General features: G+C 39.2%; 2 protein-coding genes and 1 long non-coding RNA gene across 3 annotated transcripts; 2 read left to right on the forward strand and 1 right to left on the reverse strand.

The window, feature by feature from the left end:
- The first annotated feature begins 296 nt into the window (after nucleotides 1-296).
- Nucleotides 297-2,383, forward strand: LOC149988115 (uncharacterized). The gene is made up of 2 exons (XR_016505396.1): nucleotides 297-732; nucleotides 1,661-2,383. It is a non-coding gene; the product is annotated as an uncharacterized LOC149988115 (long non-coding RNA).
- A 2,494-nt stretch (nucleotides 2,384-4,877) lies between these two features.
- On the forward strand, nucleotides 4,878-7,874 carry LOC112288146 (calcium-dependent protein kinase 13). Its single transcript, XM_024532027.3, has 3 exons — nucleotides 4,878-6,844; nucleotides 7,151-7,237; nucleotides 7,460-7,874. The coding sequence occupies exon 1, from the start codon at nucleotides 5,025-5,027 to the stop codon at nucleotides 6,606-6,608; it is 1,584 nt and encodes a 527-aa protein (XP_024387795.3). The 5' UTR covers nucleotides 4,878-5,024; the 3' UTR covers nucleotides 6,609-6,844; nucleotides 7,151-7,237; nucleotides 7,460-7,874.
- A 1,979-nt stretch (nucleotides 7,875-9,853) lies between these two features.
- LOC112288138 (60S ribosomal protein L17-like) lies at nucleotides 9,854-11,785 on the reverse strand. The gene is made up of 6 exons (NM_001378775.1): nucleotides 11,723-11,785; nucleotides 11,270-11,306; nucleotides 10,859-11,130; nucleotides 10,647-10,749; nucleotides 10,359-10,426; nucleotides 9,854-10,234 (listed from the first exon to the last, which is right to left on the reverse strand). The coding sequence occupies exons 1-6, from the start codon at nucleotides 11,723-11,725 to the stop codon at nucleotides 10,148-10,150; spliced, it is 570 nt and encodes a 189-aa protein (NP_001365704.1). The 5' UTR covers nucleotides 11,726-11,785; the 3' UTR covers nucleotides 9,854-10,147.
- Nucleotides 11,786-14,981: the final 3,196 nt, after the last annotated feature.

The following is a 14,981-nucleotide window of genomic DNA, read 5'->3' on the forward strand; positions in this document are numbered from 1 at the left end:
TATATGACATACAATAAAATAAATAAATTTTGTTACTTATACCTGAATTCAAAAAATAATTTTCAGTTTTTTTTCAGTATTTGAACTAATTAATCCGAATCCATATATATATATATATACTTTTCACGTCATCCCCACCCTCCACGTCACCCACCGTCCACGGTGCATCACAAGCAGCAACACTTCATCCACCGCATTTATCATCAATCACGCCCCCATGATGGTCTTCATTCATCCATAAATCTCTCATCCATTCGGGTCTCCAGAACAAGCTGTCGGAGCTAAGGCCGTCCTTCGGCAACGGTGTCTGCTCTGCTTGGGCTTTGTTGCGCTTCGGATCGTCGTTTTGCCCAATTCGGAGGTTTGCTGTTAGTTAAGGACCTTCGATAGAGACAACGGCGGGGTCGGAGGCCGACCGTGGAATTTTTTTAGAGCCCAGACAGTTTGGTGGGGCATTAGTGCGGATTTTGGCAGTGTTCGTTATTTTGGGAGGTTTGAGGGAGTGCTTCTGCTTTGCGGTGGTGGAGAGAATTGAAGAGGAGAAGCTGGGTTCTTACAACGTTCAATTGAGGGGCATTTTGTGCTGTTAGGCTCGCGGAAGGTTGGATCTGAAGAGCTGGAGGTTTGTAGGAGCAGTGGCGTTGGCTGAAGGCGTTCGGGTTGAGATGCTTGTGAGGGTAGGAAAATCCTGTTGGGGAGTTGGGGTGACGGCGTGACTGGAATAGCGAGCTGGTACTTCCTTCCCCTCTCTATTTGAGCTTTTTGGTAGGGGCACTACTGTCAGTCTTGTTTACGAGACACGTGAGCAGCTGGGTTTTAGTGGAATTGTGTTTGTGGTTCCGTGACTGTTGATTGTTATGTGGTGTCTTGGTTTGCAATTTTGGCGACGCTTGGATGTCGAGGGCATGCTTTTGGTGGTACCTTAGGTCTTACTCTTGCGAATGGGTTTGCTTAGCATGCCTGGAAATAGAGCGGATCTTTAGAGCGTATATGCATGCACTCATGTGAGGCCTAATTGGTTTATGTTCGTGAGGCTTGACGTGTTTTGAATGACCCTGTATCATTTCTTGTCACTAGCTATTTTTTCATACTTTATACTTGCTGGTTTTCTGCTGACGGTGTGGTTAATGTGAGAAGTCGCATGAAATTGTTTAATTTCATTTTTATAAGATTTGTTCTCTTGCTAATCACGCCCAAATATTCTGAATAGAATGAAGTTTCTTTGATGTACATAGAAAATTACGGAGCATTCGGTGCCTGGAATGTCGTACGTCCACATGCGGTGATTCGCAATCTGCTATTTGATTTGGAATTTCTCTGTTAGTACCAGCACTATGCAGTTCTCCGGAGATAGTAGTTGAAAATGCACGTATTATCTGTAGCTGCCTATCCTCTCCTTCGGGTAGTGTAATTTGTCATTAGTTGTGGGTAGGAATGATGTGGCTCTACTAACACTAAGAGCCGGGAATCGATGAGAGTGCTTAGCTGGCTTCTGTGATTTTCCGACATCAATTTTGGGTACTTTTTGTCTTATGAACTGTGCACGTTCACGAGAATTTTTTTGCTTACTATGGCAGCGTAGTACCAGTTACTTGATGGCCGGTATGTAGGAGTCTGAATGAAGTTCCCATCAAACTTAAACCTTTTGGGGTGTGTTCAGGTATCGCGTGGAGCATACATCATATCATTTGTTCTCTCACCTATAAAGTTTATAGCCATGAGTCTCGGGTGTTTGACATGCAATGCCTCTACTCAATCACTCCGGATAGAGGACACGTTTCAACGGTCATTATCGACACACTCTGAAGAAGGTGGGGCTTGCCTGATTGGGTGCTTTTCACGAAGGCCCGTTCATCATCACGGCTCTGCAGAACCAGCTCACCCCCAGGGTTCTAGGGTTGCTCCGATATCTGACGATGACTGTGCACCGAGGTTGACACGATGCTATGCTATCCGTAGGGATTGCACATTCTTCAGGGATTGGTCGCTTAGCGAAGTTGAGACAGCTACCCTAGTTGGTTAGATTCTCACTGAGGAGTCAGAGGAAGATACTGCAGCTGATCTCTGTTGAAGTTATATGTTGGATCCTGGAGGGGTTTGAGTGGGTGGGGTGGGAGCTACATCTCATTGAAGATCCTGATGGCTGGGGCACATCAATCGTTCAGCGAGAACATTTGGTGGGAGATTCTTTTCTTTTCGCCGCTTGACTAGCAAGCACTCTGTCCATGTTAGTGCATGGGCTTGAGTTTCTTGTGTTGCATGACTCATTCTAAGGAGTGTCGTGTGAGAGGCGGTGGCAAGTATCTGGGTACGCTGCCGAGCGCTACATTATGACTTTGTACCATATTTTCTTTGTACTGTACATGAAAAGTTGTGTATCTGAGATGGTTCTGCACGAGTGTTGATTCTCGGTTATGTCCCTATCCATAGTCTTCGTGCTGTGTGTGCCCTTCAAGTCCTTCAAGCTCCGCAGTCTTGTTTATATGGTCTTCGCATGTGCTTGTTTCGAGGCCCCACAGCCCTGCAGTCTTCGTGGGCTCGTGGACTTTGCAGCCACGTTTGATTTCTATCCAATTTCAAAGCTCGTGTGGAAGCTTGAAGGGCTGCCCAATAGTGGGTTTCCTAATGTATGTCTGATTGTTGGTTTTTCACTTGAATTTTTTCAAAAAACATTTATTTAACAATAAATATATTTGATAGGTGGTCCTTTAACAACAGTTATCTACAAAAACAACTACACCAATGCTATAATAGAATGTCCATCAGACAAAAGATGTTTCCAGAAACACTTTGAAAACCTTTGAAAATCAAGTTTACTTTACACCTTCCTGTAAATTACTCTAATATATGTTAGTCAATGCAGTTTTTGTAAAATATGTGAGTAGTAAGTTGTGTTTCATACTTTTATTTTTATGTTGTACCTGTTACTTGTATCTACCTTAAGTTGAATACAGTTTATTTTTTGAAAACATTTTCTTGTTGATTATTTGTAAAAGCTTTTAACTCGCTAATTCTACTTTTACCATCTTCCATTAATAGTAACTTTGAATTTCATTTATGATGTATTTCTTATCTACCACTTGTCATTCTTATTTTTAGAAATTTAATTTTTGTGTCTGTTTTTCATATTGTTCTTTTATTGACAATTTTAATCTCACTTTTTTTAAAAATATATATTTTTTAATAAAACTATATTTGTAGAAAAAAATAATTGAAATCAATCTTTTTCTGTATATATATATATATATATATATATACATTCCATAATGCATCCCTATTAAATTTTTACTTAAGCTTTGTTTATAAATAATTATATTTGAGATGTATATATATATATATATATTAATTAAAATTTAATTGGGTACTTTATCAATTGTTTACAATTTATAGAGTGCAATATACTTGTGATCATCTTTTGTTATATTTATTCTTTATTGAATTTATGTTGATCCTTTATGCATGTCATTGTTTTTAGATTGAAGACAAATTATTTATAAGAATCAACAAAATTTGTTGGTTCCATATCCTCTTTCTTATTTTGGAGTTGCGTTTTTTATATTTTAATGTATATTGTAATATCAATTTTAAATCCTATTTTTTGTTGTATGATTGTTTAGATGTTTTAATTGTAAAGATTTTATCTTGTAAATATCTGAAGATTTAAAAAAATCATTGTTTTACTACACCCATATTTTAAATGCGTTCTTTAACCTTCAGTATTTTTGTTATATATAAAAAATTATGCTTATTATCAAAAAACTTACTTTTCAGAGTTGAAAAGGCATTACTTGCATGCTTAAAAAATTCCAAAATTTAATGTTCTCCTACTATGATATTGCTTTTTTATTCTAAGCAAGTAGTATTTTAGTTCTTAATCATGCATCATGTCAAATGCTTCTTTTTCATTTCGGTCCTTAAATAAAATAAAATAAAAATCAATTATGTGGTTTCTCTAGTATTATATACATATACATATACATATAAGAACATAAATTTAGAGAGAATTAAAAATATAGTTTTATAAAACTGTTAGAAAATATACATAAAAAAATTGTTATGAATAATCACAAACTCAATATAACTTTTAATCTTTAAAAATATTCTAGTGTTACAATTATTAGAATTGTACATTTTACATACATTTTTACATTTTATATATACGAAAATGAACTCGAAATTCATGAAGTACGGCCACGTTATATACGATACAGAGCACATGGGCATCCATGGATGGCGATCGTATTCTACGGATGCAACCCACCACGTCACCCCCCAGTCGTACCAACCTCATATTTTTCAGTCATCCACGAAACATCCATTAATGTCACCCGTCACAACCCATCATTCATCCACAGGAAATCATCATTCATCAGCTTGAAGATGAACAAATGCAGCAGCGGCATCGGAAGGGGTAGGGGGCGGGGGGCGTTGTCGCAGCGTGGGGAGCGAGGTAAGCGAGGGCGCGGCGACGACGATGAGTCTGGCCCCGCTCCCATGCTTTCCCGTCCCCTTCAATCGCTCCTCCATCTCCGCATCCAGATCGTCGCCCATGTTCCGCTCCAAACTCATCGGATCTCTCTACCAGCTGCACGGTCGCTTCCCTGGACCCGGAATGGCAATGCAGCACGGCGGGATCTCGTGACGCGCACTTGTTTCTGCAGTCGCTGAAGTTGTACTGCCTCGCTGTTGCTGAATCCACGAGTAGGGTTTGTGGACTCTTGCAACATTGCGAAGGATGATTCTGTAGTTTTTAGCATAGACTGAGGAACCCAACAGTGTGCGCTATGTAGTCATGAAGCCTCGAAAGTGTCGATGAGTGCGAATTGACTCGCGATTGTGTTCGGTATGCTTTCAGGCGGTGTGTGAGAAGGTTCATGGTCACAGGGATGCGTCATTGAAGAAATTTCGTTGCGGGTAATCTTAGAAGCTAAATATTGTTAAGCTGGAAACGTTTGGTGCGGCGGAGAGGTGACTCTTCATGGAAGTGGACAAGGAAGAGTGAACTTGGTGTGATTAAGGGCAGTATGGGAAACTGTTGCGTAGGATCTTCATCGAACAAGTCTAGGAGGGCGCGCAGGGCGAACTTATTTGCACACGATCGTTATTATGGCAATAATCAGATTTTGAAGAATCAGCCGAAGGCCAGAATATTGGACAAGTATGTGCTTGGTAGGGAGCTCGGGCGTGGGGAATTCGGCATCACGTATTTGTGCACGGACAAGGAGACGCAGGAGGTTTTCGCCTGCAAGTCTATCTCCAAGAAGAAGCTCAGGACTGCCGTGGATGTGGAGGATGTGCGGCGAGAAGTGGCAATCATGAAACACCTGCCCCATCATCCGCACATCGTCACCTTGGAGGGCGCCTATGAAGACGACGTCGCCGTGCACCTGGTGATGGAGCTGTGCGAGGGAGGCGAGCTTTTCGACCGGATCATTGCGCGGGGGCACTACACGGAGCGGGGCGCCGCGCAAGTGACGCGGACCATCGTGGAGGTGGTGCAGGCGTGTCACAGGCAGGGAGTGATACACCGGGATCTGAAGCCCGAGAACTTTCTGTTCGCCAACACCAACGAGAATGCGCCGCTGAAGGCCATCGACTTCGGGCTGTCGGTGTTTTTCAAGCCCGGGGAGAGGTTCTCGGAGATTGTGGGCAGCCCGTACTACATGGCACCGGAGGTGCTGAAGAGGAACTACGGGCCGGAGGTGGACGTGTGGAGCGCGGGCGTGATCCTGTACATATTGCTGTGCGGGGTGCCTCCCTTCTGGGCGGAGACGGAGCAGGGCGTGGCGCAGGCGATTCTGCGCGGGATTCTGGATTTCAAGCGGGAGCCGTGGCCGAAGGTGTCCGAGACGGCGAAGTCGCTGGTGCGGCACATGCTGGAGCCAGACCCGAAAGCGCGGTACAATGCGCAGCAGGTGTTGGACCACCCGTGGCTGCAGAACGCGAAGAAGAACCCGAACGTGCCGCTGGACGCGGTGAGGTCGCGGCTGAAGCAGTTCTCGGCGATGAACAAGCTGAAGAAGAGGGCGCTGCAGGTGATCGCCGAGCACCTGGGCGGGGAGGAGATCGACGGGCTGAAGGAAATGTTCGAGAAGTTGGACAGCGATAAGACGGGGACCATCACATTCGAGAAACTGAAGATGGGGCTGATCGAAATCGGGTCCCAACTGACGGAGCACGAGGTGCGGATGCTGATGGAAGCAGCGGACGTGGAGGGGAACGGGACGCTGGACTACGGCGAGTTCGTGGCTGCGACGGTGCATTTGCAGCGCCTGGACGACGACGAGCATCTGCGAAGGGCGTTCGACGTGTTCGACGTGGATGGGAGCGGGTACATCGAGACGGAGGAGCTGCGGGAAGCTGTGGGGGAGGCGATGACAGAGTTGTCGAGCGAGCCGGACGTGGTGCAGGCCATCCTGTCGGAGGTGGACCTGGACAAGGACGGACGGATCAGTTATGAGGAGTTCGCGGTGATGATGCGGAGGGGTACAGATTGGAGAAAAGCGTCGCGGCAGTACTCTCGGGATCGGTTCAACAGCCTGAGCATGAGGCTTCTGCGGGACGGGTCATTGAATCCTCCGAGCTACTCAATGAGCTCGATGAGGTAGAACGAGGTAGCTCCAGCGGGGAGCATGTGACGCGCAACAGTGCGGGGCAAGCGATTGGGCACGGAACGGGCGAGGAGGTGCATGGGAGGTGTTGCTGAGTAGGTGGTGGGGGCAGTGAGATGGGTGGGCCGTGTGCGGCACATGCTGGAGACATGGATTTTGGTGGGGGATGAGGGTGGATCTGTGCAAGGTGTAGGTGGAGCAGATGGTGGTTTGAGGGGGTGCGGAGTGGCACGGTAGGTTCATTTATACGAACTTGGGATTGAGGTGTACTCATTTACACACTTGTACGTCTGTTGTCTTGCAGCACACAGTAGAGTGTTCAATTGCTTAAGTGAATATTATCTGCTTATTCTTTATTTGTTCAATTTTATTTTGGGTTACCAAATAGTGTCCGCTCATTGTATTCTTGTTGCTGTCTCTTTTGCTGAATGATTAGAGGTTTACAAACAATTGGAGTGTCTTAAAAGTCGAGAGCAAATTGATAGTAAGTGTACAATAGGAAGCGTTTCTTCCGTTGACGAGGATGTTTTAAATTGCAGAAGGTTACAATTTGGGGAGTATATTCAGTTGATTACAGATTGGGTCCTTTCGCTACTGAATGGTTGGCCATTACAGCAGCCGAGAATGTAAGCTTTTCTCACGTTTATCCGCGTTTTGTTATCAAATTTCTTCACTTCTTACATTGCTCTGTTAGAACCTCGGCTTCCTTGATTTAACATTTGAGTGCTCTATTTTATGTTTCTCTCTAGTGTTCGTTATCTAAATACATTTATTTGATGAGCCTTTGAACTCGTAAATTTGGTTGCGTCTTTACTCAAATTGTACTAATTGTTTTTGTTGAATTTCAGGTTACTGTGAGTGGTTGAGTGAGCATGAACATGGAGATGTCGGGGTCCCGTTCGTTATAGAATCGCCTCATGGAAGAATTATTAAGGGAAAAAAAATCTGTAGAGTATTACGAAGGTGAATAATGGAGTATGCTATGGTCGAGTTGAATTCTGCATTGGCTGGAGTATTGCTCGTGCAGCATTTATTGTTTTAATTCGGCTCTTTAAAGCGCTTGAATGCGCTCGTTCGTTCCGATATCTGCTATAGTTGGACCTACTTTGGGTTTTGTAACCTCAAACTCTAGTTTGTAGCATGCAGCACCAATGACTGCAACGGGTAGTGTTTAAGTTACCTCATGTGTCAAGAAAACGGAGAGCAAGAACATGTTTTGTATTCTTGAATTGCAATAATGGAAGTACTGAAGTCCTTGATGAATTTGAATGCTGAAATAAATATTGAAATGAATGAGTATTGACAATGCATGTTTTGCATTACGTTGTGTTATCATTGTATTATATTATTGTCATTATTAGTTGAAGATTCTCTTTGATCCATTTTTGACATATAAGTAAACCTAATTTCGACCAATAGTGGATTAAAAAACTAAGAATTCAACTTTTACAAAACTAAGAAGTGTGACACCTAATTATGCTATATTATTCCACCCCAATCAATCAACAATTGCCACCTATATTAATGTTTATACATATCTATTCTAAGTACAATGAATTTTATTTCATATGCACAACTTAATATTATTTTAACTAGCTCCCAACCTATTTCCAACCAAGCGATGTCAGACTTACTCGACAATAGGTTACTGGACTAATAAAAAAAACCTACTTACATGGTGGAAATGTGGGGTTGTCAACAATGGGTTGGCTACCTTATATGAGCTTATTTCAATGGGATTGTAATATTGTTAACTTTTTGTAGTAGTTTGTATGTCAATTTATTGATAGCATGCAATACAATATTTTGACTAGGAAATAGTATGAATAAGGGTGAATCTATATCTTGACTTATATTTACTAATACTTTACAATTTATTAATAATTTGGAATAACTATTGGAATGCCAATTTATATGTATTTGTTAAAAAAGATATTGGTATTTATAGTAAAATTATTGGTGTCTCTGTTGAAGAATCAATTGTTAATTTATTTTAACTGAACAGAGGTGACTTGAAAATATCTATATCTATACATAGTTATATATGTCATATTATAATTTATGCAGAGAGAGGTCCATTTTTCTTTTTCTTTCAAAATGCCTTACTGCTTGAAATGATGTGAATTGAGTATATCTGCACAATATTGTGCCAGTATTGTTAAATTTTCAACATGATTCTCAAAAAAAATGTTGTCATAGTGGCAATAGAAAATATTAAATATATAAATAAATAAAACTTCAAAATGCATGAATAAATATGGGGTATGTTTGTGTAATAAAACTTAAATATATGAGGCAGGTAACAATTGATGAGTCTCCTTTTCAAGATACAGCAATGGCAAATTCTAACCAACAATTATAAAAGTGTATTATTAAGATCAGTAATAGTTTATTCATTTTGAAAGAGGTTTTCATTTTATTTTTTTATTTATTTTTTCTTTATCTCCTACATTCTTGATTTATAGACATCAACATCTTACAAAGAAATTTCTTGTACTGTACTTAAGCTAATTTCATCTTAATTTCTTCATTATTCTTCATAAGTCAATCATCAAACAATATTATGATAGACTTTATTTCTTTTATTAATGGTGAATAAAAATATAAAAAAGATAAAATCTTCTTATGTATTTCTAAATAATAGGTTAAGAGAGTCAAGGATAGGTTTATATAGTATCTATTTTAAAATTCATATGGAAAAATATGACATTAAATAATATATTAAAAATATATCACAAATAATTATATATATAATCTATGACAAGTAATTCTTAATTCTTCTAGTTTGATAATTTAGTTTCTATTTTATGTTAAAGTCTTTGAATCTTTACTAACTTGTTCAATGTTATAAAAAGATTACATGCCTGCTAAAAGCCACACACATCAATTCCATTTTTTTCTTGATTGTCCTTGTTATTATCTCTAATTCTACCTCATTAAAGTGGCTCTGGAACAATGACTTTAAAATCAAACTTTAACTTTATTTTTCTATAAGGGAATTAACTCTACAGGGCCTTTTGCACAATTCAAGAGATTTCGATGGAATTTATCTTGTTCTTGTCGAAGACCGTCCATATCTCCCTCATGTGATCGTCAGTTTACTTCGGGTCGTGTTCAAAAAGAGATGGCTTTGCGTAATATGGTTGTTGGTGAGACTTTTCTGATTATTTATAGTAAAATGCGAACAGATCTTCAGATCATTTGGGAAAAATTAAAAGGGAATATGAAATCATTCAATGATTTGGACTACAATACATTTACTAGTCTACAATACATTTTCTGACCGGTTGCTCGCACTTCCAAATTTAGGTGTTTTTCATCATTCTGGGATCAAGTCCGAGACCCTCATCATTTCTTGTCACTAAATATTTGTCACGTATTCAATAACGTGACGAGAAACACTTAATCAATACTTCTATGTCATGCAAAACCCAGCGCAAGATTTGAGCCACAAATTGCTTCTTTGATAAAGCGTTTGATACAGTGGGAGTGTCCCACAACTCATGGGCAGAGACTGTTCGCAATCAACATTGTATCTAAGCAGTCGCAGTGGCTGAAGTGGCGCCGCTGCGCAGGCGGGCTTGGTTCTTCCTGTTTGTCCTGGGGGCAGCAACTTCCTCAACCTGCACGATCGATGATTTTTCTACAATTAGACTTTTAATCACATGAGGACCATGTAAAATACTCTTTACTGAAACTAGCTACATTTGCGAACTTCGGGAGAGAGAGATGAGTAGGTAACATTACCTCTTTCTTTACTGGAGCCTCCTTCTCTGAGAGGACGAGCTCAATGTGGCAAGGAGAGGACATGTAAGCTGCATAACGACGTAAGTTATTAGTTGTAATTATGATTAGGTGAAGTCACATTCAGAGGCCATTGTTAACTCAAGGGTAAGGGCTCAGTTCAAGAGTGCATTCATCCGGATCATTTCCGATCATGAAATAGGTAAGATTTCGTCATCATCGCCCTTCCGCTCAGCACTAATAGGACAGAAGATCATAAAGCTAACCAAGTAAAACGATGGGATAACTTACGGTTGATACGTCCATGAGCACGGTAGGTTCGTCTACGCTGTTTCTGTGCCTGGTTAACTTGAATGTGGGATACAACAAGAGTGTCTACATCAAGACCTTTAACCTGAAATCACAACATAGTTCTCACATTGTTAGTTCATTTACATCAATAACAACAAAATTGGGCAGCGGACACTGTTCGCGCAATATATTAAAGAATTGTGAATATATACCTCTGCATTGCTCTCAGCATTCTTCAACAAACCCAACAAGAAGGTAGCTGACTTCACAGGCCAACGCCCCTGCCCGTTGGAGTGACGAGCCTTGGCCTGGGCAGTTCGCCCAACTCCGCCGCAGAATCTGCGGAAGGGGATAGCTTGCTTGTGCGCACACACATCTTCTAGGTACCTCTTGGCCTTGGCTAACTCCATATGCTTAATGGCTTGCGCTGCCTCCCTAGTATTCTTGAAGTGCACTCGCAAATCCGACCCTCTGGCCTTGCAGGCTACGTTCACCAGAGTAAAAAGCAATAAGAGACATGGCGAATACCCAAGCGTTCACAATCATAGAGATGATATGGGAACTACCAAAGCAATAAACACGCATGATCATCCATGCCATACTGAGAAAAAACAGACACATACCCTTGGTCGCATTATCGGGTTCCCTCGCATACTTCACCTGAAAAACAGACACAGAGAGAAAAAAAAAAAAAAAAAAAAAAAAAAAAAAAAAAAAAAACGCTCGTAAACACCAATACTAACAAAAGAGAAATCCAGCTCGACACACAAACAAGGTCCACCAGCATTCTCGAAACCCTAAACCCTGAAGTAGAAGTCAGGGCAATAACCCCTTCGAAAAAATGCCAACAATCCCACTCTGATCATAGCTACCTACCAGCCACAGTCCAAATCTCACCCAACTCATCATAAAAAACCTACCACAGAAAACACGTACTAAAATAACCAAAAATTGGATAGAAACTCCAAGAGCTCCACACGACTGGAGCCGCAGATCGTTACAGGGTAGTTCCAAAGACGCAGATAGAGAAATGGTTGCAGAATCGAACGCAGAGTGAAAGGGAGGGGGGAACGTACCATTGCGGAAGGAGGGTGCAGAACACAGCGCCCAAGCTGAGCGAGAGGAAGTGCGAAGAAGAGAAAGAGAATGCTGCTGTCCGAAGCCTTCATACCCCCCCCCCCCTCTCGGATTTAGGGCTCCACCCGTCGGCTTTAGGGTTTCATCCTCCACTTGCGTAGACCTTCCCTGCCAGCGTGGCAGCTGAATCCCCCTTGCCAGCGTGTCAGGTTGGACCCCACCAAAACCAGGCAGGCTTGCTTAGGTGGACAGAATCACATCGGCGTGACGAGAGATATGATTGGTCGAGTCGTTCGAAATTCGACGTGGCACTTTGGAGAAGTGTCCGTCAGCAATGGTTCGTTGCTAACCTTCGCTAACTTTGCACATTAATCGGTAGTTTCAAGAGTTGCAAAGCCGGGATCTTTGATGCTTATTTATATATATGTATATAGATAGATATATATATATATATATATATATATTTTTTTTTTCACAAAATTTTAAAATAATCTATAATAATAAATATTGAAAAAATTATAAAGTCAACACAAATAAAATTTAGAAAATAATTTAACTTATTTTTTTAAATGTATAATAAAATCATATAAATATATACATATATATATATATACATATATATATATATATATATATATATATATAAACTATTTTTTTTAAAAAATACTTTATTATAAAATTTTAATTTTTTCAAATACAATTCTATTCTTTTACAAAACTATAATTATAATTAAAAATATTATTATTTTTGTCATAAATGTTTAAAAAATATTACACTCTTACATATAAAAAATAACTTTATAATATAAATTACAAATTTAGGCTATTGCTAATTCCATCTTAATTTTTGTTACTAATATAATAAGATGCCACCTACCATTTATTGAATTCTACAAAAAAAATATCTCAACCAACTACATCATACCAAAGTTGATTGTATTAGTTTGCAACTTTCTTTTTTTCTTGCTAGATACCTCGTCTTTGATGCTTATTATAAAAGAGGCAAGTCTTATGGGAATGGATATGAAAGGAGTAAATATTTTTGAATTAGCAGCCACAAGCATTGAAAGATTTATCTTGTGATAAAGACACATCATTTGTTGAGGTTGGAGACATAAGAGAGTTTGTAAAAAAATAAAATTAATAGATCATATGTAACATGAGCATATGAAAAGTGTGGCAAGAAGAGACTTTGATAGGATTTTATCAAATTGTGAGGAACCATTGTCAAGGACATGAATCTCAAAAAAAGAGAATCCTCGATACACTCTTGTGTCACTGAAGAGAATTAGAAAGTCACTCAAAAGGTAATGTATTATTAATTAGAATGGCTATTGCCAAAAAAACAAGAAGACTAGAAAGTCTTGAAATAAGATTAAGGACTAGAACGGCATTGACAAGAGTGAAGAAGGCTTCATTCTTGCCTCTATATATACTCTTAACTAGGAGCTATGTGGCAAGGTCCTATAGGACCTCCAAAACATATTGACTTTGCTAGCCACATGTCTTAACTTACAAGACAAGTTATCCATGTATGTGCCATATGGTTACCTTGTTCCACAAGCTACCAACATGTGGTTAACTTATTGGCCAAGTTTCATATCTATAAATACATCCAAAGTCAAAACCGTGTCTATGAAGCTTTTAGGAAGCTACACTAAAAGACTTTATGAAATTAATCTATATTTATCTACTTCTATCTAATCATATAAGTAATTATTGAGATAAATGTATATGTCTGCAATATTATCCTACTTTTTAGGGAGGAGTTCTATGAGCAGTGGTCTTCATATGTTGAAGGAGTTTAAGATGTGGCGAATTGTATTTGCCACAATCTCTAATCTTTGTTCTCTTTGAAGATGGTTGATAGGCCCTCTCAGCCATTGATAGTATCTCATATTAGGGTGAGAAGACCACCCTATTATTTGGTCGTTGTTGAAGCCTTCATAACTTCCTTCAAATAAAATATTTGAAATACAATCAAGAGTTGTTCCTACCTCTAATAAAATCACCAAATATCAAGAGTCTCTTCCAAGGTCGTCATACCAAACATGTTGTATCTCGCCATCTAATCAAAGAAGGACATGTCGTTCTTAAAGATCTTCATCTTGATTTTGTCGTCTTGAAGGTTATGACAGTCATAATGTCTTATTTGATAAGTCTGCAAATGAAAGGTCTTGAATTGAATCTACTGATTGTTGGTTCTCTATCTCCTTAGCATCACAAATATACATAAGCTACAAAGAAAGATAAAAGGTAGAATGTTATCTTCCTTTGATCTTCTTTCTTTTATAGCAAAGATTTGATATTCTTCATTTTAGTTTTGATCGATTTTGTTGATGAAAAGCTTCAACTTTCTTTGCTACATTTGCAAGATTCTTTGATAGCTCTCATGTGCATTCTCTAATATCATATCCATGCCAATGAACAAGATATTACAACCTATTTTGGTACCACCTTGAGTCTAAGTCTTTTTCCACCTTGAATTCTTGATTATTGTCCACTTTCTATAGGAAGAGGTGGCATTTGACTTCTTCTCAAAATATTCACTGTCTTATATGGCTCAAGAAGTGACATGTAAAATACAAGGTGGATCTTCTAGACTTCAGTAGATGTAATTGATAAGCAATATGATTGATTTGTTCACAAATAGAAAAAGGTCCTAGCCTATGATAGTCCAACTTATCACAGGACGAATAGTCTTGATACTACGACAAAGTAATTATATCTTATCACCCATGTTGAATTGTGGTTATTCCTTACGATAGGTATTTGCGTTGGTCTTTTGCCGTCTTTGAGCTTTTTTTAATTGTATCTTCATTGTTGCATGTAGCTCTAATAAATGATTTGCTAAATCTTTTGCTATAAGATTATCAATTTTTAAAAAGTCAAAAGTATCAAGTCATAGATGATAACCATAATTAGCAAAAAAATGTGTTTGTTGAGTAGAAGAATGTACTAAATTATTATATGTAAACTCTGCCAATGACAAAAGAGTTGTCCAATCATCATGATGATAGTTGATGGTATACTTCAAATATTGTTCTAAAATTTGATTCACCCGTTTTGTTTGCCAATCAGTTTGAGGATGAAAAGTCAAAGAAAGCTTCATATCCACCTTTAGAATCTTGAATAAGGTTCTCCAAAATCTTGATACAAATTGAGTCCCCCTATTTGATATAATATCCTTTCACAATCCATAATAGCAATAGATATTGTCGATAAAAAACTTAGCTGTTTCTTCACCTGAAATAGATT

The sequence above is a fragment of the Physcomitrium patens genome, chromosome 11 (genome assembly GCF_059467195.1).
Source record: "Physcomitrium patens ecotype Gransden chromosome 11, ASM5946719v1, whole genome shotgun sequence".
Taxonomy (NCBI): domain Eukaryota; kingdom Viridiplantae; phylum Streptophyta; class Bryopsida; order Funariales; family Funariaceae; genus Physcomitrium; species Physcomitrium patens.